The 23,534-nt window shown below is 37.3% G+C and overlaps 1 protein-coding gene across 2 annotated transcripts in view; it reads right to left on the bottom strand.

The window, feature by feature from the left end:
* The window catches only part of SLC44A5 (solute carrier family 44 member 5), a 414,133-nt gene that overhangs the window by 29,802 nt on the left and 360,797 nt on the right, over positions 1–23,534 (bottom strand). For both annotated transcript variants that reach the window (XM_043878476.1, XM_043878477.1), the window contains 6 exons: positions 17,676–17,804; positions 16,803–16,863; positions 12,455–12,578; positions 10,837–10,920; positions 7,270–7,382; positions 943–1,074 (listed from right to left, as the gene is read on the bottom strand). In XM_043878476.1, the coding sequence (XP_043734411.1) occupies positions 943–1,074; positions 7,270–7,382; positions 10,837–10,920; positions 12,455–12,578; positions 16,803–16,863; positions 17,676–17,804 (643 nt within the window). The remainder of the gene's footprint in view (positions 1–942; positions 1,075–7,269; positions 7,383–10,836; positions 10,921–12,454; positions 12,579–16,802; positions 16,864–17,675; positions 17,805–23,534) is intronic.

Raw genomic sequence — 23,534 nt, 5'->3', positions numbered from 1 at the left:
TATGGCTGACACAGGAATCTGGTGGGGGCTTCCGTGCAGCTGGGGTAGGTCATGTCACCAGACATGGTGACATGCTGTGAGCCTGTCTCTGAAAGCCACCCAAATGACTTCTGGGTGAAGTGGCAAAATTAAGTTTTCAGATTTATGTTAAGGGATCCATTCTGGAATCATGATGCTCTCCAAGATACTGCCTCCTCTTAGGCTGTCTGGGCTCCTTACCAGGCTTCCTCAAATTTATCTTGTCTGGCTCTCTAACTTCAACAATATAGGAAGATGAATTTTTTTTTAAAGCACCATGTAATTAGAGATCATTTTAAAAATATTGATTAAAGAACATGAATCTCTGTAAAGAACAAGGAATAGTGTAATAAAAACTATTAAAGCCATCTTTGAAATCATCTACCTTTCAAAATTCTGTTAATATTACCTTTAACTAACTCAACCTAAATAAACACTAAAAAATGTAAATTTTTAACTAACTCAATCTAAATAAACACTAAAAAATGTAAATTTGTAAAAATTATTTATTATTCCAATTCTATAACAAGTAGTTTAAAAGTCCTGTCATGAAAAACTTGTTTCTTCATTTTCTTTTTTCTTTTTCTGTTTTTAAATGCAGGTTTGAAATATCAAGCATTTTTTCCTTTTAAAATATCTCTCTTAGATATTAGATTAATGGCTATAAATGTCTATATCTGACTCATGTTAAGTTGAAGGCAAATAGCTTGAGATCATTGTACAGTAACATTTTCTTAGATTATATAATAAATTCCCCTCAATGACTTTCCATTTACTATGACTAGTAGTATTATAGACACTTATTTTAATGATGTTAGCAATAGATGTATTTAACAAGTTATACCAACCCAAGTTTTCTCTGGACAAAAAGATGCTTTCTTGTTATTACAATTTTAACAAAGCAAGTTTTTAAAATCCACTCACTAAGTGCGAACCATGTTTGTTTCAGGCGAAAGTACATGCTTATGTCAGTCTGAATCCCAATGGTATATACATTTAACTGAGAATCTGGATGTTCCTGAAGACGGCTGTATTCTAGGTAACAGCGCCATATTCCTTGAAAAAGAGAGAAAAGTAGACTAATATAAAATGTTATTTTCTGAAATATAAGCTCACATCTACATGAAATTGATTAGCATGGTCATTTTTACAAAGGAAAGATTCCCATTTACACATTAAATATTTTATGTGCATCCAACAGTCTAAATGTGCTATCATATTCAATATAAATTTTTTCAGTATTTTGTTGGATGACCACGGCAATACCTGACTTTAAATGTCCTTTTAATTAGAAACAACTTTAATGTCCATCAGTAATGACTGGTTAAAAATATTATAGTATATTTACACAGTAGAATACTGTATCTCCATATAAAGAGGAGAAAGTCTCTAGTGATAGTGAATGATCACTAGATGCTTTGTTAAATGAAAAAAATAAGTACAAAATTATAAAATTTATAAGATTATAAAAATTATATAAAATATTCTATAATTCATATAAGAAGTAAGGACAATATTGTATTTTCTTATGCATACATAAAGTATCTCTGGGAAGATACATAGGAATACAGTATTTTCTGTATCCCTTCACTTTCAAACTTCCAATTTCCTTATGTTTTTGTAACTTCTATAAAGAATACAGCTCCAGTTTGTATGTTTATATTTTAATCTGACCTGATAATCTCTGTATTCTAATTGGTGAGCTTAATATATTTAATGTATTGCTATATTTACTTTTGTTTCAACCATCTTTGTTTTTGTATTTCCTGTTCTACTTTGTATCAACACTTCCAATTCTTGTCCTTTAAAAACTGATCAGTTTTTGTTTCTTAACTTATATTCTGTTTTCCCCCTTTACTGGTTTAGAGATATCTACTATATTTTTAGAATAAATTACTCATGACAATTGACTGTGTACTTACTAACCAAGTCTAAAGTCAGCCCAGGAAATATAAGAACCTTACATTAGTCAATAATCATCCCAGTCTGATTATTCCTCTGTATTTTACTTATGTACAGTTATACCTCAAAAAATTGGATATTATCATTATTTTGTACAAAGTTTCTTAAGTTCTGTGCTGTGCTGTTAGTCCCTCAGTCATGTTCAACTCTTTGTGACCCCTACGGACTATAGCCCGCCAGGCACCTCTGTCCATGGGGATTTTCCAGGCAAGAATATTGGAGTGGGTTGCCATGCCCTCCTTCAGGGGCTCTTCCCAACCCAGGGATTGAACCCAGGGTCTCCCACATTGCAGGGGAATTCTTTACCATCTGAGTCACCAGGGAAGCCCTACCTACAGATTTACCAATTAATTTTCTTTGCTCACCATTCATTCTTGCATCTCATACATTTTTGCGGAATCATTTTTCCCTTTAGTATTAATATATGTCTACTTGTAATCTAGCTTTTACTTATCTTAAAATATCTTCAATGTTACTCTCATTCTTGGAAGATAGTTTTGCTGAGTGTACAGCTATGTAAAGTGAAGTGAAGTCACTCAGTCGTGTCTGACTCTTTGTGACCCCATGGACTGTAGCCTACCAGGCTCCTCTGTCCATGGGATTTTCCAGGCAAGAATACTGGAGTGGGTTGCCATTTCCTTCTCCAGGGGATCTTCCCGACCCAGGGACTGAACCCTCGTCTCCCACATTATAGGCAGACGCTTTACTGTCTGAGCCACCTGGGAACTCCTGATAGTGGTACACTCAGGAAAAAATGTCCTGAAATTTTTATCTGACCAAATTCCAGTAGAAGCCCACAGATCTGCACACCCTGGGAGGGTCAGCTATAGGCTGACTGTTATTTTTTTCTTAGCTCTTTGAAGGTATTATTTTGCTCCTTTTCTTGCTGTCAAAAAGTCTTCAGCTTAACTGTTCCTTTGTATGCAACCTGTCTTTTCTCTCTGATTGTTTTTATAATATTTTGTCTTTGGTATTCTGAACTTTCCCAATTTCTTTCTTTTACATCATTAATTTCTTGCTCTCTAATGTATCATTCCAAACAATATACAAGCATATTTTCCTTTCTCCCACCTTAAAGAGTAAAACAAAAGAAAATCTATTTTTGACAGTTTTATCCCATCCACTGCCCGATTTCTTGTCCCTCATTGCAATAAAACTCTCCAAATAGCCCTGTATATTGTCTGTCTATAATTCCTCTCCTCCAGTCCTTCCTCAATCCACTCTAATTAGGCTTTTCTTCCTCATTATGCTACCAAAGCTACCCTAATCAGATTACCAATGATCTTGCCATATTTATGTATCCAAAGTCTATTCTCAGTTCTTATCTTTCTTGACCTATCTGCCCCATTTGACATGGTTTATCACCCCCTCTGTTTTGTTTTTTTTTTAAACTTGGCTTCTATAACATCACATCCTTTTAGTTTTCAAAGAAGACCCATTTCTCCTCAGTTGTCTTTGCTGTTCCATCCTCTTCTCTCTGACCTCTTAATGTTGCAGGGCCTCTGAACTCAGTCTTTGGTCCACATCTCTACCTACACCTAATTTCTTGGTGATCTCAGCCATTCTCATGACTCTAATAATACTGATTCCTAAATATATTTATTTAGGCTAATTTTCTAACTCTGTACATTCAACTGTATATTCAACTGCCTATGTGACATCTCCATCTTAATGCTTAATAAACATCTCGAACTCCACACATTCAAAATTACACTTCTGATCAATCCCCTTTCTAAACCAAGCTTGCTCCACTCAAATCTTTCCTATCTCATGTGTGCATGCTAAGTCACCTCAGTTGTATCCAATTCTGTGTGACCCTATGGACTGCAGCCTGCCAGGCTCCTCCATCCAAGGGATTCTCCAGGCAAGAATACTGGAGTGGGTTGCCATTTCCTTCTCCAGGGAATCTTCCTGACCCAGGGATTGAGCCCAGGCCTACTTGCAGGCAGATTCTTTACTGTCTGAGCTACCAGGGACTAAAGTCATGATCATTTCACAGCTCTCCTCTGCTCAAAACCCTACCTTGTCTCCCTACTTCACTCAGAGTAAAAATAATCTAAGTCTCTGGCCCTCCAGAAATTCCTCATCTCCCATCCTCCCCTTTATTTGGTACACTCATCCACGCAAGCATTCTAACCGTTTCTTCGACATGCTCCCATCTTTAAGACTTTGCTCTAACTGTACTTACTGTCTGGAACTTCTCCTGTTATCTCCAGGGGCTAATCCCATTTTCTCCTTCAAGTGTTTTCTTGGATCTCCTCTCAAAAATGCCTACCCTACTAATACTGCAATTTGTACTCCTTGCCCTACCATGATACTCTCAATCCCCCTTCATCTGTGTCTATTCTTTCTTTTTTCTGTGGCAAGTATCACCTTCTAATAGGCTTAGTTTATGAGTGTCAAGAGAGTAAGAACTTCTTTCTTTTTGTTTACTGTTCTTTCTCAAGAGCCTAGAATAGTGCCTATACACAGCAGCTGCACAACTGATATTTGTTGAATGAATAAATGAAAAAATGTATGACTAGATATAGATGTCACTTCCCTTATTCTTCTTGGTAGAGCTTCCTGTATCTGTGAGTTTATCTCTTTCATCATTTCTAGAAAATTCTCACTCAGTACCTTTCAAATATGCTGATACATGTTAGGCCCTTCTCAATCTGTTCTGTATCTCTCTTAAATACAGAATCATATTTTGTCCTTTGTTCACGTTCTGCTGTATTCTGAGTAATTAATTCAGAATTTCATCTTTCAGTTCATTATCTATTTTACTATTTAACGTATTTAATTTTGAATATAACACTTTATTGCTTTGTTTTGAAAAGTTCTATTTGATTCATCTTCATGTATGCCTGAATATTTTTGATGATTTCTTATTTTTTAATTGCATTTTTAATTCTTAAACATTAATTCATGTTCTGTATCAGTCCATATCTGAATTTCTTAGTGACCTCAATCTGAGGTTTATCATTTCTTTTGTTTCTTGCAAAAGACCATTTCTTTACGTGTTTGGAAATCTTTGCTTGCAACTCATACATTGTTCACTTTAACCTGTTGAAACCTGGTGATTTGAGAAGGTGCTTCCATCTAGAGGGGATTCATATTTATTTCTACTGGCAAGCAAAGGGTACTACCACACTAGGGTCACTTCATGCATTTTCCAGGATCCAGGGCCTACTCCAGGAGTTTCCGGCCGGACCCTCTACCCCCCTGCTGGCTCTGAGTCTCCTGGTTGTAGCACTGGATGATCTACCCGTAATCTCACATGTGCCTCCTGCTCAGTTCCCCACTTTTTAGCTTGTGGGTTGAAAATGGTTTTCCTTTCTGGGATACTTCATTTCTAGTAAGCTCATGAAAAAAAATAAATAAAACAATACAATATAATATGCCATCATTTCATAGCAAAAGGACCCTTCAGATTATTTAGTTCCTTCACACTGGTGGATGTGAAAGTCTCAGCAGTTATTTTCCAATTTATTTTTCTATTCCTATCTCATTCCTGTCCTAGTGCGTGTTTGTCATTAAAAGTATGTTACCTGGGCTTCAAGTCCTCTTTCCTTAATAATATTCCTGCATAATAAGAAAATAATAAATACCATTTATTGAACAATTATTATGGCAGCTCTCTAAGTACTCTATATACATTATTTAAGACTCAGATTCCTGTTATACAGTTGAGGAAACTATGAAATAGAGAACTATGTACTTGCAGAGAACTGTGTTTTTTCTAAATTCTAAATAGATATTTATAACCATGGTATTATATGGCTATCCCCTATGTAACTCTTAATTTGTTATAATCAATGAGAATTGTTCACATGCCCAAACTCTAAGACAGAAAAGGGCAGGGGACACTTTGAGCTCCGAGGAAGAAAACAAAGGCTTTTTGACAAAAAGTTTTCTTAGGAGTTTCAGATTGGGAGACAGCAAGGCTTATATTCCTTCATGAGACTCATGGGCAGCTGCACAACATGAACAGATAAGGAATGATACATGGAGTCATCTAAACGACTGTTGAGAAACTCAGTGAGGATAACGAGCAGGATAATAACAATAACTCAAGACATACTGAGTGTTTACTGTGTTCCAGGGGTTGTTCTAAGAGCTTTATATTCATTGTCTCATTTAATTCTCACAGTAATGGTATAATGGAGATAACCTTATTGTGTTGATGATATGGATAAGGAAACTGAGTCTTATAATCATTCAGAAACTTTTCCAAGTCCTCCAGTTACATTATGGAGACAGGATTGGAACTCAAGCTAACTATAGATTTTGGGTATTCTACATTCTTATACTGATATGTGTAAAGCTCTTCTTCTTTGGGTGACAGAAACAAGACAGTGTTATTTTGGTATCTCTGACTATAAAAGTCTCATTGTTGATGTAAATGGTGCTATAGGAAAATCATTCTTTTGAATAGAAACCTCTCAAACATTCATATACTGGCTCATATGTTTATTAGAAGACTGAGAATAAGGGCTATACTGTTCACTGATTCTTTGCAACCCCTTAGACTGTAGCCCGCCAGGCTCCTCTGTCCATAGAATTCTCCAGGCATGAATACTGGAATGTGTAACCATTTCCTTCTCCAGAGGATCTTCCCAACTCAGGGATCAAACCCAGGTCTCCTGCATTGTAGGCAGACTCTTTACCATCTGAGCCAACAGGGAAGCCCATTTTTTTTTTTTTTTAATGTTCGAATTTCACCTGTACTGCATTTGGCAGAACTGAGTTAATAATTAGAGCTCAACCAAAAGTAAAGTAACTCTCCATCCAATAAGTGTAATGCAGAATACTTGCCTCTAGAGGGTGATGGCCCATTATGGAGTACTGGCCAATTATTAAAGTGTGTGACAGTACCTGGATTAAAAGTCCTAAGTTGAAAGAGAAAAATAGATCGATCACACATCTATAACTATGCAGACCTGGGCCTTTGATCAGATAAAAAGTTAAAAGACTAAAAGAAATTGTCTGAAATAGTTTTCATTAACCTAAATGGGATTCTTTCCACCTCCTTCTTAATACTCATGAGATATGAGACCAAAGACTGTAGAGAAAAAGAGAAGAATATTTTGATAGCACTTTTCCCCCCCAGGATAAAGAAGAAAAAAGTAACAGAGACACTGTATGCAGAATTAAGTAGTTTTTCTCAGTTTAACACCTTTAGGAAGACAGTAAAGAAGGATTAAATTCACTGGGAGTAAAATGCTTTCTGGTAATTGACAATGGCAACTGAAAAGAAAAAGATTATTTTGACGTTTGGTGATTTTAAGACGGGTGGATACCTACCATAAGCTATGATTCCAATCACACCAAAGGTGAAGATCCAGAAAAGCAGTCCAGCTGTGAACCTCAGGAGCATCACAAACATCCAGCTCAGGAGCATGGCAATAGTCAGGCCACTGGAGGATAAAAGGCACAACAAACATAGGGGCCAGTGTGCCAAGCATAACAAACACAGCAAGGCAACACTTATTTCTATTCAAAATAATTCTTGGTTATTTCATCTGACTGTAGAAACATTTATGACATTGAAAAGTATAAGCAATTCTTTCTGTTACGACTTTCAAGGGAAACAATAAGATCATCAGAACTTGATACATGAATCATTTTCGGCGCAGCAGCTGGTAAACGCAAATTCTGTGTCCGTAGTTGTTTCAGGAAAAAATCACAATTCCTATCTGCTGCAGTCCTATTTTTTTCCTTCATACTTATGCACCAAGTGATAAGCTACAAAGCATATCCATGAGATGTTATTGCTGCTCTATATACCTGGTCACTAATGAAAACCGTATGTGATATAACTAGCAGTAAGAGAACAATCTTAGGGCAGAAAGACAAGCAAAATAATTGTCCTACACAGTTCCTGAATCCATGGTTTTGTAGCCATTATCATTCTGGTCTAATTATCTCTAATCGTTTGTGATGTCTAACATCACCAGACACTTATTTCAGATCCCCAGTGATCTGTGGGCCATTATCTGGAGCCGGGATAAGGCCTCTGTGTCTCCTGGGCCAAGTGACTTTATCAAGCAATCAAGAGCATGACTATTTTCCTTGGTTTAATTTCTTCCTGGGGTTTGATTGAGTACTGGTGGTACTTCTTCCCAACCCCACTATATATCCAGGTTAAAGTCATATTGGATTTTTCTAAGTGATTTCATCAAAGAGAAGTCACTAAAATTGGAAATTTGGCTGATGCCTCTATTAAGACCTGACACTGCTGGTGATATCTGCAAGTTTCCAAATAGCAACAGACAGCCTGGCACAGTTACTGAGCTTATTGTCTTCAGATGTTATCTTTAAGAAGAAACTATTAATAATACTGTCACTGGATAGATGACAGCATGTACCAGAGTACCTTCTCAGTGCACAGTCTTACAGAGCCTGGGCTTTTAATTTAGAAGCAAACCACAGATACTTCAATGCTGAAATATGCAGTCTGATTGAAAACTTATTCTATAGCATAGGACAAGAGGGTTATTAAAAAAATATATTGGGGCAGGGGGTGGGAGGCTTCCCTGGTGGCTCAGTGGTAAAGAATCCTCCTGTCAATACAGGAGACACAGGTTCAATCCCTGGTCTGGGAAGATCCCACATGCCCTGGAGCTGCTAAGTCTATGTGCCATTAACTATTGAGCCTGTGTTCTAGAGCCCCAGAATTGCAACTACTGAAGCCCTTGCCCTAGAGCCTGTGCTCGGCAATAAGAGAAGCCACCACAGCCCCAAAGCCTGTGCTGGGCAATGAGAGAAGCCATAGCAATGAGAAGCTCCCACTTGCTGCAACTAGAGAAAAAAAAGCCTGTGCAGTAACCAAGACCCAGCACAGTCAAAAATAAAAATAAATAAAATAAAAAATTTAAAAACAAGATCAGAGGGGAAAAATAAGAGCTATAGTTCTTGACTACTTGTGTTTTTAATTCCCACATAAAAAAATTCTGAGTACACTAAGTCCCAGCATGTCAGTGTTTGGCTTTATATGCATGAAACAGATGAGAACAGAGAGTTGATAATAAAGGGAGGTGTTTATGCTCTAGTGGTTAGTCCCTGGGTAGAGACTATTTCAGAGTGTGTGAGGAGGACGGGAGAATCTGTTATAAATTATACCTTTCTCAGGTGAGAGTAGAAAAGCCAAAATAAAGAAGAGACAGAAATTATCTAGTGATATTCAGGTCTGACAATAGGGACACCAGTTTCCTATCAAGTATAAACTACAATCTCTGCCATGGAGATATATCCTGAAATACACAATTGAAAATAATTACTCTGTTTAAGACAAAGCCTAACAATGTAAAACCTCATAAAACTATCTAGTTTTATAGTTCTAAAAACTGCTGCTGCTGCTAAGTCGCTTCAGTCGTGTCCGACTCTGTGCGACCCCATAGACGGCAGCCCACCAGGCTCCCCCGTCCCTGGGATTCTCCAGGCAAGAACACTGGAGTGGGTTGCCATTTCCTTCTCCAATGCATGAAAGTGAAAAGTGAAAGTGAAGATGCTCAGTCGTGTCTGACTCTTCGCGACCCCATGGACTGCAGCCTACCAGGCTCCTCCGTCCATGGGATTTTCCAGGCAAGAGTACCGGAGTGGGGTGCCAGTGCCTTCTCCAGCTCTAAAAACTACTCCCTAGTATTTTACACACAATACAATTTTGACTTTATTAAGCACCTTACTTAAATATATCTATCTTGTCCCCCTAGTACTTTTATAACTGTTTCTTAAACCCACATTTTCTATGTATCTCTATGGTCCAAGAACCATACTAGGACTCTGGAAAACAAAGACAAGTTAGACATAGTTACCATAGTAAGAGTTCATAGTTTATCAGAGGGAAAGAGATGGATAAATAAAATACAAGATGGTAGGTGCTATACAGAAGATAGATATGTGTATTTACAAATATGTATGTACACACATACACACACACACACAATGAATGAGGAACACAAAGGTGCAAGTAACTTACTATATCTAGGGAAGTTAAGAAGATATTGTAAGTGACACAAAAGCTGATTTTAAATGATGAGATGAAGTTTCCCAGGGCACAAAGGTGGATATTCTAGGAAAGAGAATAGAATGTGCAAAAACACAAGGGTGTGATGGTCTGAGAATGGGTGTGCTATTTGCTGTGTTTAGAAGGTTAATCAAGAAACATGGAGAAACATGGATGGAGATAAATCTGGAAAAGTAAGTTGGATAGGTTATAAGAGCTCTTGTAAGTATCTGAAGAAGTTTCCACTTTATTCTTTGATTACTAGGAATCATAGATGCCTTTAAGGTACTTAAGGTACAAGAAGGAGACACAAAAGCCAGACAGTGATGACAGCCTTAGGGTATCAGACACGTGTACCTGCTCTGGAGGACTGACTACATTTTCCTTTATGTTTAAGAATGCAAATCTTATGTCTGAAAATTCAAAACCTCTTCCTCCTTTCATATATCTTTTTCAGCTTTTCATAAGTACAGTTAGTTTGACCATGATGATAACAAATGTTATATGGAAGGGCTGCATTAAAAAATAAGAATGACCCTTTGGGATCAAGGGAAGGACAAATTTTATATGTAGTGAAAGGCGCACACATACCACAGTGAGGCCCCATGGGACTTGAAATATATGAATACTCTTACTAGTAATTTAATAAGTAAAATTAAAATTTACATTCTTATAACTTTTTGCTAATATTGGGCAGATTTCCAAATATTTTGGGCTCTTCACTCTGTCTGAAAAAGAAACTGGCAGGAACTGAAATCTGAGTCAATCTCTCATTCATGAATATGAATGGGGAATTTGATGAAAGAAATTCTACAAAGATAAACTCAGAATGGGGCTGGAGACGAAACACTTATGTTTTCACTTACATGAGAATCCAATACCATGTTGTTGCATAGTCTTCAAACACCTTCACTCCAATTGCCCTTGCATCAAGGGCTTTATTGATACCACTGAATTCAAAGAAGAAAAAAAAAATCAATTATTTTTTGACTACCACTAAAGAGAAATGTTCTTGTTACGATAAAAGGGACTTGGAAGCTGATGTTCTAAGCATATTTTTAGAAACCATTTATCGCTAGTGACCCTTTTGCTAGCCATAATAATACATGAGGTGTCACTTTGGTGAACCTACAAAGGTAGCTACAGCTACACACAGAGGAAGCATTGCTTTCAAGAGTGGTAAACATACCTTTTTTCCAACATATGCAACATGCCCTCAGTGTTGCAGAGACCTCACTATAAGACATGAATTTAAATAAAATCAGCTTCTAACTTATAAAATCCATAGAGCTAAGAGTGAATATGATACTTAATTTCCCCTTCTTAATCTTCTGACACGCTGTAGCAGAAGGCACAAAGAGGCACATGCAGAAAAGCACACAAATCATTAGCATCCAGCTGGATGGGTTATCAAAGTGAACACACTTGGTAAGTACAGCATAGTCATTCCTTCCCCCCATGTGCTCCAATTACAATACCTTTCCCTTCCCCTAAAATAACCATAATTTTGACTTTGGTGATTATAATTTCCCAGTTTTCTTAGTTGTACCATATATATATGCATCATAGTGTAATTTTAATTTAGTTGGGCTTCCCAGGTGGCACTAGTGGTGAAGAACCTGCCTGCCGGTGAAGGAGACACAAGAGATGTGAGTTCGATCCCTGTATTAGGAAGATTCTCTGAAGGTGGGCATGGCAACCCACTCCAGTATTCGTGCCTGGAGAATCCCATGGACAGAGGAACCTGGCAGGCTACAGTCCATAGGGTCGCAAAGAGTCGGACATGACTGAAGCAACTTAGCACACATGTGCTTACTTCAAAATTTTACCAATGGAATTGTACTATTAGAACAATACATTTTTGCAATATATTTTTTATTTTAAATTCAACAACTGAGCTGTGCAATGATACTCTGTGTTGATATTTGTATACACACATCTGTGTGCATGAGAAAATTATATTTCCAAATAACATGGAACACCACGATGCATACAGCCAAGAGAAACAGAAAATTTACTTCACTGTAAATAGTAATAGAAATTCAACACAGTAACCAGCACAGCAGCATCGTGGTTGTTTCACCTTTCTTAAGACTCCCTTCCATTTAAAATAGCTGGCAGTTTTATTATTTCAGTCATTTTTTTTTAATGATGCTTTAAAAAATCATGGGTTTTTTAAATTATGCTCATCCAAAAGTAAATTATATTAAGGTGTTTCAATATGTTTCCTGATGTCTCATTTATGTACCTGTTGATGATGAAAGACTTAACCATTTTGAAAAACATAATTGTTCTTTCAAATTCACTCTGCTTTTTCCTTTGGTTTTCTTAACAAACACATACCAATTTCTCCAATCCACAGTGACATGAATATTTCAGAATAACACATAATTCTTCCTCTATAATGCTTAACCTAACAAAGCTTTAGTTCAGGGATAATAAAGGGGTGCATCAAAATTGAAAATGGGGATGTGATCAACATACTTTGCAGCTATTCTGAGTTCTGCAGCATTTCTTGTCTTTCCACTTCCATCATCAAACACTGTCTTATTTCCTACTGTTATAGTGCCATTTTTAGTAGAGAAGTCTGGGAAACATCTCTGGAGAACTGTAAAAATAAATTAAAATTATGATAATCACTTTTCTTTCTTTACGATGTCTCCTCTTTCTTCAGCTTTCTGTTGTTTATAATCAAATGCTTACTTGCTAGACACTATATAACTTGCTCAGTATAGATAACTGCCCATTACTTGATAATCAGATTTTTTGATGATTCTAAGACAGACATGGGAAGTAAATACAATCATAATCTGAAGCTACATTTAAACTTGATTATTTCATACATGGTATATTCATTAAGTAACCATAAGCAGGACACATAGCATAGGTTTTATAATAATACTGACAACCTCACTCTCATACTAAACACATCTTAATAAAAAGGCTATATTTACTTGTATTAGATGAATTTAGTTTTGTTATTTTTTAAAAAATTCTTAGATATTCCTTGAGTGAAACCTTGAAAACCAGAGTTTAGTGAATAATTCTTTGAGAAATAAGCATCAGCTCAAACTTTAGGCTACTAAGATAACCAAATTTTTATGTATAAAATGTTAATAATTTGTCTCTCTTCCAGCTTTTTCATTTATCAGTTTTTTAGAGCGGCTGGAAATGGAAATATAAAGCCATCAAAAATGGCCCATACTTTGTCAACTAGCATGATTTCTGAGAGTTTGCCATTCAATCTTTTATGTACTTGTTTTAAATTCAACAGAATCTTTGCTTCTCTACAAATCTCTATTACTAAACATGTTTTAAAACCTCAATTTTACAGGAAGAAAGAGGAGGAATCAGGAATGGTTTATCTTTATATTTTTTTACAAGAAGTATTATAGACTTGCAGGGGTTGATATGGCGTTTAAACCTGAAAATATGAAAGCAGTTGATATAGAGAAAGAACTATGTCTTCATAAAGCTTTTCCTGACTTATCTGGCTTTAAAATCAGTTTGTCTACTCACCTTCATCTTCTGTAGCATCTGTAATAGGGATGACTGCTTCAGTATCCTCTCTTTGTCCTGCTCCTCCCTGGCAAATTTGACGTAGTCTCTACCAGATGATTCTATTCCCTCTCAATTCAACCATATTTCTGCCTCCACCTCGCCATGGAAACTGTCCTCCTAGTGATCCCAATGACCCCCTAATTGCCAAAACTTCTAAATACTTTTTACTCTTCATCCTGCTGGAGCCCATTACCTAGCACAGTGCCTGGGACAGAATGGAACTCAGTAAATCTTTGCTGTTGAATGAGTTAATTTGTCTGTTGAATGAGTCTTTGACACAGGAGACAAGCCCTTTATAACTCTCTCCCCTTGGTTCACAGGCCCCGGTTCTCTCCTACCCCCTTCTTCTGCCTTTTTGTTTACTGCTCTTCTTTTTGCTTCTTCAATATGCCTGATCCCACAGACAGAACCTCCCACACTTGTTCTATGTAGTATTTCTGGACAGTAACTCATCTAGTCTGTTACCTTTAATTACTAAATATGCTCATTATATTTTTGGAAACTAGAGAAAAATTCTTGAAGCAAGATACAAAGCTGTACAGAGTTTTACAAGCTACAGTGAACTATATTAACATTTTGGTGCATTTCCTTTCAGTCTTTCCTCTGTATACATTTTTTTTTGTTGAGAGTTATTAACTATACAGAAATGAGATATTGTCTCTTGTTTCTTTCTTTTATTATTACTTATTTCCATTTATAAAATCTTTAATGAGTGAGTATTTTTAACTGCATAACATTGTTTCAAGTACTATATTTAATTCCCTATTGGGGGGATACAAATCGATATCAATGTTTCCTTCACTAGACTTGGAAGGACTGTGCCTTATTCATTTTTGTGTCCCCAACGTGGGCTTCCCTGGTGGCTTACTGGTAAAGAATCTGCCTGGCAATGCAGGAGATGTAGGTTTGATCCCAGGGTCAGGAAGATCCCCTGGAGAAGGAAATGGCAACCCATTCCAGTATTCTTGGACTCCCTGATGACACGGTTGGTAAAGAATCCACCTGCAATGCGGGAGACCTGGGTTTGATCCCTGGGTTGGGAAGAACCCCTGGAGAAGGGAAATGCTACCTACTCCAGTATTCTGGCCTGGAGAATTCCATGGACAAAGGAACCTGATGGGCTACAGTCCATGGAGTTGCAAAAGAGTCAGACATGACTTAGCAACTAAACAACATCCCCAAAGTACATTTTATATTGTGTGATCTAAATAAACTATAATTGTAAAGGCAGGGACTATATCTTATATACCTAATGTATCTTCCGTGACTAATGATTCATTTTTACCCTTTTGCATAAAAATCTGTAACACTGTTCTTAACTACAGACACTGTTGCTCAGGGAATCCTGGTTAAATGCAGTTGCTTGCCAGACCCACAACTTTGATGGAGGGTCTTTAATGATCCAGAGAAGAATGATGGGAGCATGTAAGACATTGTGTTTGATGGTTGCTAACTCAAAGGTACCGGACTTTCTACTGAAACTGATGACTATGATCTTTCTTCCATTTTAAAAGAAATATGTACTCCTTGTGGAAAAACAGAGAAGAAAAAAGAAAAAAAAGAAAAAGAAGACAGAAGATGGCCATAGTTTTGCTATCTCCAAAATAAACTCAGTTCAGTTGCTCACTGGTGTCCGACTCTTTGTTACCCCATGGACTGTAGCACACCAGGCCTCCCTGTCCATCACCAACTCCCACAGCTTACTCAAACTCACATCCATCGAGTCAGTGATGCCATCCAACCATCTCATCCTTTGTCATCCCGTTCTCCTCCTGCCTTCAATCTTTCCCAGCATCAGGGTCTTTTCAAACGAGTCAGTTCTTCACATCAGGTAGCCAAAGTATTGGAGTTTCAGCTTCAGTATCAGTCCTTCCAATGAATATTCGGGACTGATTTCCTTTAGGATGGATTGGTTGGATCTCCTTGCAGTCCAAGGGACTCTCAAAGAGTCTTCTCCAACACCACAGTTCAAAAGCATCAATTCTTCAGCGTTCAGTTTTCTTATAGTCCAACTCTCACATCCATACATGACCACTGGAAAAACCATAGCTTTGACTAGATGGACCTTTGTTGGCAAAGTAATGTCTCTGCTTTTTAATATGCTGTTTAGGTTGGTCATAACTTTTCTTCCAAGGAGCAAGCGTCTTTTAATTCCATGGTTGCAGTCACCATCTGCAGTGATTTTGGAGCCCAAATCAACAGTCTGTCACTGTTTCCCCATCTATTTGCCATAAAGTGATGGGACCAGCTGCCATGATCTTAGTTTTCTGAATGTTGAGCTTTAAGCCAACTTTTTCACTCTCCTCTTTCACTTTCCTCAAGAGGCCCTTTAGTTCTTCTTCACTTTCTGCCATAAGTGTGGTGTCATTTGCATATCTGAGGTTATTGATATTTCTCCCATCAATCTTGATTCCAGCTAATTACTTAATATTTTGGCATATTTCTCTTCAATCTTTTTCTTTGAATATATTGTTGTTTATTAATTTTCATTCTTACAGGCTTGTCATTACAATGTATATAGTATTTTTTATTTTATTTAAAATTGTAACAAACAATATTTATCATATGTAAAAATTCTAAAATATTTCATTTAATAAATGCATCATAATTTATTTCAGTATATTCTTGATCTTGGATATTAGAATATTTTCTTTTCTTTTTTTCTTCTTTTGGTTGTTTTGAATAACATTGTGATGGACAACTTTATGTAAAGTTTTTTATCTGTAGTTAGAATTATATCCTTAAAAAAGGGAAATGAGTAATTATCTCATCTTCTCCTAAACAGGGTTGAAGTTTATAAATTTTAAAGATGTACAATGTCAGTTCATTCAGGAGACATATAAGTATTTCATGTTTTAAATTATAAAGACAAACATATACCCCATTCTCAATCCCCAAGCAATTTTCCAACAAATTTTTTGGCCGAATTCAGGGGTAGGTGTGTTAGGGTATGTCTGTGTGTGGCTCATGTGTGTTCTTAGAGTAGCAAAGAATCAAACTGACTGAACTTTTAATATTCAATTTTCAAACTTTTCTGTGTGCGTTTATGCCACCAAACCTAAACCCTCACCAAGCTCCTGGGGAACACCGTAGGCTGGAGTCAGAAGAATGGGCTTTGTAGCTTCGGCTTTCTTCTCAAATAACTCTGGGACTCTGGGCCAGTCATAGGACCATTCTCAGCCTCAGTTTTGTCAATTGTAAAATAAGCGAACTGAATTAACTAACTTCTAGGTAGATCCTGTGTTTCTGAGGTAACATAATAACCACTTACAAGGTTTGCTTGGATAAATCGCTGATGGACAATCATTATCCAGTAAAACTTGTGAGAGAGTCTAAAATTGAAGGAAAAGTGTGTTAACATTTCAAAGACTATGTGATGATGCATCTTACTCAATATATAAATTATGTCCTTTAAAAATGCAATTCCCTAATAATTTCCTTATTCCAAATTACTCCCCTAGTAAGAGTAATTGTAAGATTATCATACACACATACTTGTTTGACAAACACTCTTAAATATCCTAACTGTAATTCAGTTGAATCAACAATAATAAGTCAGACATGCTGAAACCAAGGTATATCTTTGAAGGTGTGTATCTTTGTCTTAGTTATATCCTCAGTCTAATGCTTTAATTTTTTCCTGGAAAAATGATATCTCCTCCAATTTAGAAGCCATCACAACTAATTAACATAATAAGGCTTTAGAATTCCCTTATATAGGTAGTGTTTGGGGATTTTTTTTCAAATGAATAATTATCAAACCAGGTTTGGAAGTAAAATTCTTGTTACTCCATAGCCATGGAGCTTTATCACCACATTAATGAAATGGTGACCACAAATGACATTTAGCTCCTAGCTCTTGACAGCAAAAAAATCCATCCAAGTGGAGAATCTGTTGGTGTCAGGAAATAGTTGATACTAACTTACCAGACCTAATAGTCCTGTATAACACCCCAAGTCTACAAAATGATATGTTCTAAATTGTGTTATGTTTGTATATACATGTGCATTTGTGCTTTAATGAAATGGTAACACTAGTAATAATTTCCTAGAAAATTTTGGAGCTTGTCCAGTTACAAATACATTACACCTGAGATTGAAACAATATAAATTCTTCTCTCCTTTTAAGCTTAAACACACATACCTCCACAGGCTTAAGAAAAGTAGTCCGGCAGAACTGGCTGTAATATGTCCAGTATTTACTGTCGTTTTTGTACTTAAATTGTATTTCCATGTAAGTTAAAAATCTTTCTGGGCACTTGGAGACACAGATCTGTGAAATAAAGAAACACAGTGGTAGGAACTGAATTGAATTGAACAAACCAAGGAATTATCTACAAGGTTAGACTTCTAAATTACCCATCACAATAAAAAAGCAAAGCACCATTTTCCACTTAAGAAACTTAAATCAATTTTCTAAACATATTGTAAAAAATTAAATTTCATGTACCAGCTATCAACCTCTACTCCTTGCCCTTGGATGCTAATGTGCTATTAAAACAATAAGATACTATACAATGACAAAATTATTTTTAACTTCTGATTTGATATAGTTGTAGATCTTCACACATCTGTAAAAATAATAAACTCCATGTACCTTTCACCCAGTTTTGGCCAGTGGTAATAATTCGCATAACCATAGCACAATATCACAACCAGGAAACTGGTATTGTTACAATCCACTAACCTTATTCAGTTTTTACCAGTTTTATGGGTGTTCATGTGTGTGTGTGTGTGTGCAATTTTATCACCTGTAGATGTGACATCATCCACAGGACAGAGATAAACTTTTAATGAAATTTTTAATGATTTTTTGAATTAGTAGATAAGAGTTTAATCCAAGATTACTTTTGCCTGTGTAGTTTATAAATTTTCAGGGTTAGAATCTTGCTTTCTTTTCTATGTATGAATAGAATGGTAATTAAAAATGCTCCAAACATTGATAACTTATGCCACTAAGAACTATCAAAACCAGTGAATTCTCAGAACATAATTGGGGGGTTTATACCATAAGAAACTAACAAAAAATATGGATATTTGTGGTAATCAATAATTATTATTGTCTTTTAGCAACACCAGTCAAATGTGGGCAGAGAGGTCACTGATGCAATTATCTTTAATGAACTTTAGGGGCCTATTAATGCCAAATCAGATCACTGTGCTAGTCCACGGAGCTACTCTGGAGTGACTGCAATCCAATTAGTAACTCCACAGAGAGAAAACACAGTCAGGGAGGAGGCACTCTGTTTGTTTTGCTTTTGTAAGTAGTAAAAAACCAATGATCACATGATGTCATGAGAGTTGCAGTCAATTCTTGAACATTCTCTCCTCTGCCCTCTCAGCTCTGACTTGCTCCATCTCCCTACTGTACTGTGGTAACTATTCTCACTGGCCAGATTGTAGCTCAGCCCCCACTGGTAATTAGGTAAAAACACAGCTGCTCAGCTGATATCTCTTTCCTATCTTTTGGTCATGTTTCTGCTACATGAGGACATTTGGTATCAACCCCACCTCTAAGGTAGTAGGTGGATAACTAAATGGGTACCTCAAATCTCATAGTTAATTGTTTTGTAGCAGCAGCATTCTAACTTCTTTTAGAAGTTTCTAAAAGGTAAACAACCCAACTCCATGTTCACACCTCCAGATGTACTTTCTGTTTCTTAGTCTCTCCTACATACTTGTGCACACATACACACACACACACAAGTACATACACACATTCATGCACATCTAGAGGAAATAATGAAAGTCTCACAGGCATCTTTCTATGAAAACTGAAGAACTGTTGACGGACATTCACAGCATCCAACATGCTCACATTTGGGGGAAGAAGACTGAGGTCATTGTCAATACAAATGTCCAAAGTTTACTCTGATTGGAGTTAAGCTGAAGAAATCATGAACATGTTTGGAGCTAATTCACAGACATTTACACTTTGGCAATTTACTTATAAGACTCTGGAAGATAACTGAACTAGCCCATTGTTTGATACACTTAAATGGATTTATAAAGTAAAAACAATGTATTAATGCCTTCACTGGCTTTAAATGATGGTAGGAACTACTGAGCTGAGGCCATGATGATTTCTGTAAATATAAACACACACATACAATGTATACTACACACATAAAAGTGTGTATGCAACATGTGGACTTCCGAGGTGGCTCAGTGGTAAAGAATCTGCCTGCCAATGCAGGAGATGTCAGTTCAGTCCTTGAGTTGGGAAGATCCCCTGGAGGAGGAAGTGGCAACCCACTCCAGTATTCTTGCCTGAAAAAATCCCATGGACAGAGGAACCCACAGACTACAGTCCATGGGGTTCTCAAAGAGTCAGACACAGCTGAGCAACTGAGCAAACATGCAACATATAAAAGAAAGTAATTTAAATGTTAAAAAATGTTTTGTTAAAGAGACTCACATCAAATTTCATTCCAAACATAAAGGAGCTGTTAAAAAACAATATAGCAACTGCTCTTTACTCTCTTTCTATCAGAACTGTTTGTTCACTATAAATACAATGCTGATTAGTAGCAATCAACACATAATTAGCCAAAAATGAAGGTCGCATTGAGGTTGGATATCCTAATTGATCAAGGTCTGTCCTTTAAATGCTTATGACACATGTCTGGACCATGCTGCAGTTAACGGAAAACATAATGCATAAAAATATGGCTTGGATCAGTAGATACATTATTACCTAGCAGACTGAGAGCAATTCTGCATTATTGGCAGCTGATATATATTCTGACTCAGTTCTGGTTCTTTGTATAACCACAAAGGGGCACTTTGAATATAGTTCTTCATCATTATTTTTACATATTCTGTTCATATGCAATTAACACTCTAATATAAATTAGGATTTGGTGAACGGAAGAGAAAGTTACACTGAAGGTTAAAACAGTACAGTTCTAATGAAGAAAGGATCTAGTAACTGAAATGTTTAACAAAAAGCATAGTGTGGAAGGATTTTTTGTTTCATCATAGAATGATGGATTTGTATAGTACAGTGGAAAAATTTCTAGACTGGCAATAGTAAAATAGTAATTCTCTCATCCTTTACTTCTCATCATTTAATTCTATCATTCATTTACTCTTTAATTCAACAAATATTTATCAATCACTCACTCTGAGCCTGTTCTAGGCACTGGGGTCACAGCAGTGAGCAAAAGAGATAAAAATCCCTGCCCTCAAGCAGTTTACATTCTAGTAGGAAGAGATGGGTAACAACAAAGAAGTTAAATTGTTTGCTGTAAGTATTCTTGCCTGGAGAATCCCATCAACAGAGGAGCCTGGCAGGCTACAGTCCATGGGGGAGCAAAGAGTCAGACACTACTGAGTGACTAAGCACCCAAGATGGTAATAGTTGTTATAGAGAAAAATAAGGCTAGAAAAAAGGCCAGATGATGAAAGGATCCAGGATGGGATTCTAACTTTAAACAGGTAGTCAAGGGAGGTCTCACTGAAAAGGTAGTATTTGAGGAAGACTTGAAGAAGACTAGTGATCAAACTGTAGTCATCTGGAGAAACAGGAGGCTAGGCAGGGAGAACAGCGAAGTCTAGGTGCTTCTGTGGATCCTTTGAAGACAATGGATGGTCACTATGACCTGAGTGCAGTGAGCAGAGGGAGACACAGAGCAAATGTGGTCAGAGGCAGGCATGCAGTGAAGGACCCTGGAGGACACTGTTAGGACTTTGCCTTTTAATATGAGCAACCTGGGAAGCTATTGAGGGAAAGGGGTCTGAGTAAAGGAGGGATATAATGTGACTGATATTTAACAGGATCACTCTGGCTGCTGGGTGGAGAAGAGACTAAAGGACTGGAGGCAGGGCCAAGAACAGAGGCAGAGAGACCAGTCAGGGGTCACTGAAACAACACACTGGCTCCTTGAAAAGAGGAGGAGATGGTTAAAAGTAATTTGGTCCTGGGTAGATTTTGAATGGAGACCAGAGGAATTAGCTCACAGCTCAAATATGAGTACAAGAGATAAGAGGGATCAAGGATGATTCCATGGTATTTAGAGTTGGCCTTAACTGAAAAAGAACAAACTGTTGGGGGTGGGGGAACAATTTTAGGGATAAAGTCAGAGACTTTCAGGGGTTGAGTTTGGACATGTTAAATTTGAGATGCCAACTAAATATCCATGTAGAGACATGATATAGGTGGTTGGATAGAAAGAACTGGAGTCCTGGGAATATACATATATAAACTAGGAAGGGTGGTATATAGATGGTAGTAAAACCAAAAGACTAGGTGTGATCACCAAAGGGGTAAATATATATTTTGAAGAGGGCTAAGCCTGAGAAGGAAATGATAACCCACTTCAGTATTCTTGCCTGGAGAATCCCATGGACGGAGGAGCCTGGTAGGCTACAGTCCACGGGGTTGCAAAGAGTCAGACACGACTGAGCGACTTCACTTCACTAAGCCTGATGGAGGAGGAAACTCAAGTGTTTACAAGGTGCTGGGAAGATGAGCAGAAACCATCAAAGAATACTGAGAGGGAGGATCCAGAGAATTAAGAGGAAAGAGAATGTCCTAGGAGCCAAGTGAAGAAAGTACTTTAAGGAAGAGGGATTGATTAAACAATACTGTTGGATCAAGTAAATATGGATAGAGAATCGACCATTGGTTTAAATATATGGAGATCAATGGTATCATTTGGAGAAAATGGAGTAAGAATAAAAGCCTGAATGCAAGTAAGAAAGGATTCAGACACATCGGATATAAATTATTCTTTTGAGGAATTTTGCAAAAAAAAAAAAAGAGGCACAAATCCATGAAGCAGTAACTGGAAGGGGATATGGGATCAAGGAGAAAACTTTTTAATGTGGAAGAAATAACAGCATGTTTTTCTACTGATAGGGATGATTTAGTAGAGAAGGAAAATGGTAATAAAAAAATAAAGGAAGATTTCTGGAGTTGTGTACTGGAGTTTGTGAGTGAGGATAAGATCTAATGCACAAGCAGATGGTCTGGCCTTGGGCGCATAGGCTGTTCCTCCAGAGAAGAGCAGGGAAGGCAGAGTAAATACATGAACACAGATAATGGCAGGAAGGTCATTGTGGGAACCTGTAAAAGCTGTCTCCTGAATGCTGATATTTTCACAGTGAAATAGGAAGCCAAATCAAAGGCTGATAGAGACTGGGAAGGAGGGCTTGGAGGTTTGAGGTGAGAGGAAAAGGTGTGAAATTGTTTTCTAGCAGAGTAGCTAGTGAATAAACAAAGGGTCTCTTGTGGGATTGAGGGACAGCATTGAGGGCCCCCTTGAGGTTGGAGGTCCTCAATTTAATGGACTGTTGTGTGTGTTTTCTGCAAGAACACACTACTGCTTAGGTTGAGGCATGGAGTAGGTAGAAAGCTGCATTTAGTCATGAATGAGTTTTTGCCAGGGAAGTACAACTAAATGAGAGGGGGCAAAAGAATTGAGGGTTTATATAAGGGAGTGATTTAAAAATTCTTTTCAAAATTTTATTGAAGTATAGTTGTTTTACAATGTTGGGTTAGTTTCTGGTGTACAGTTTAGTTCAGCTGCTAAATCATGTCTGACTGTTTGCGACCCCATGGACTGCAGCACGCCAGGCCTCCCTGTCCATCACCAACTCCCGGAGTCCACTCAAACTCATGCCCACTGAGTCGGTGATGCCATCCAACCATCTCATCCTCTGTCATCCCCTTCTTCTCCTACCTTCAAACTTTCCCAGCATTAGGGTCTTTTCAAATGAGTCAGTTCTTTGCATCAGGTCGCCAAACTATTGGAGTTTCAGCTTCAGCATCAGTCTTTCCAATGAATATTCAGGACTGATTTCCTTTAGTATTGACTGGTCAGATCTCCTTGCAGTCCAAGGGACTCTCAAGAGTCTTCTCCAACACTACAGTTCAAAAGCATCAATTCTTCGGTGCTCACCTTTCTTTATAGTCCAAATCTCACATCCATACATGACTGCTGGAAAATCATAGCTTTGACTAAATGGACCCTGGGTGGCAAAATAATGTCCCGATTTT

Source organism: Cervus elaphus, chromosome 20 (assembly GCF_910594005.1).
Source record: "Cervus elaphus chromosome 20, mCerEla1.1, whole genome shotgun sequence".
In the NCBI taxonomy this organism is placed as follows: domain Eukaryota; kingdom Metazoa; phylum Chordata; class Mammalia; order Artiodactyla; family Cervidae; genus Cervus; species Cervus elaphus.
The sequence above is the reverse complement of the archived record's forward strand: the minus strand, read 5'-3'. Positions and strand labels throughout refer to the sequence as shown.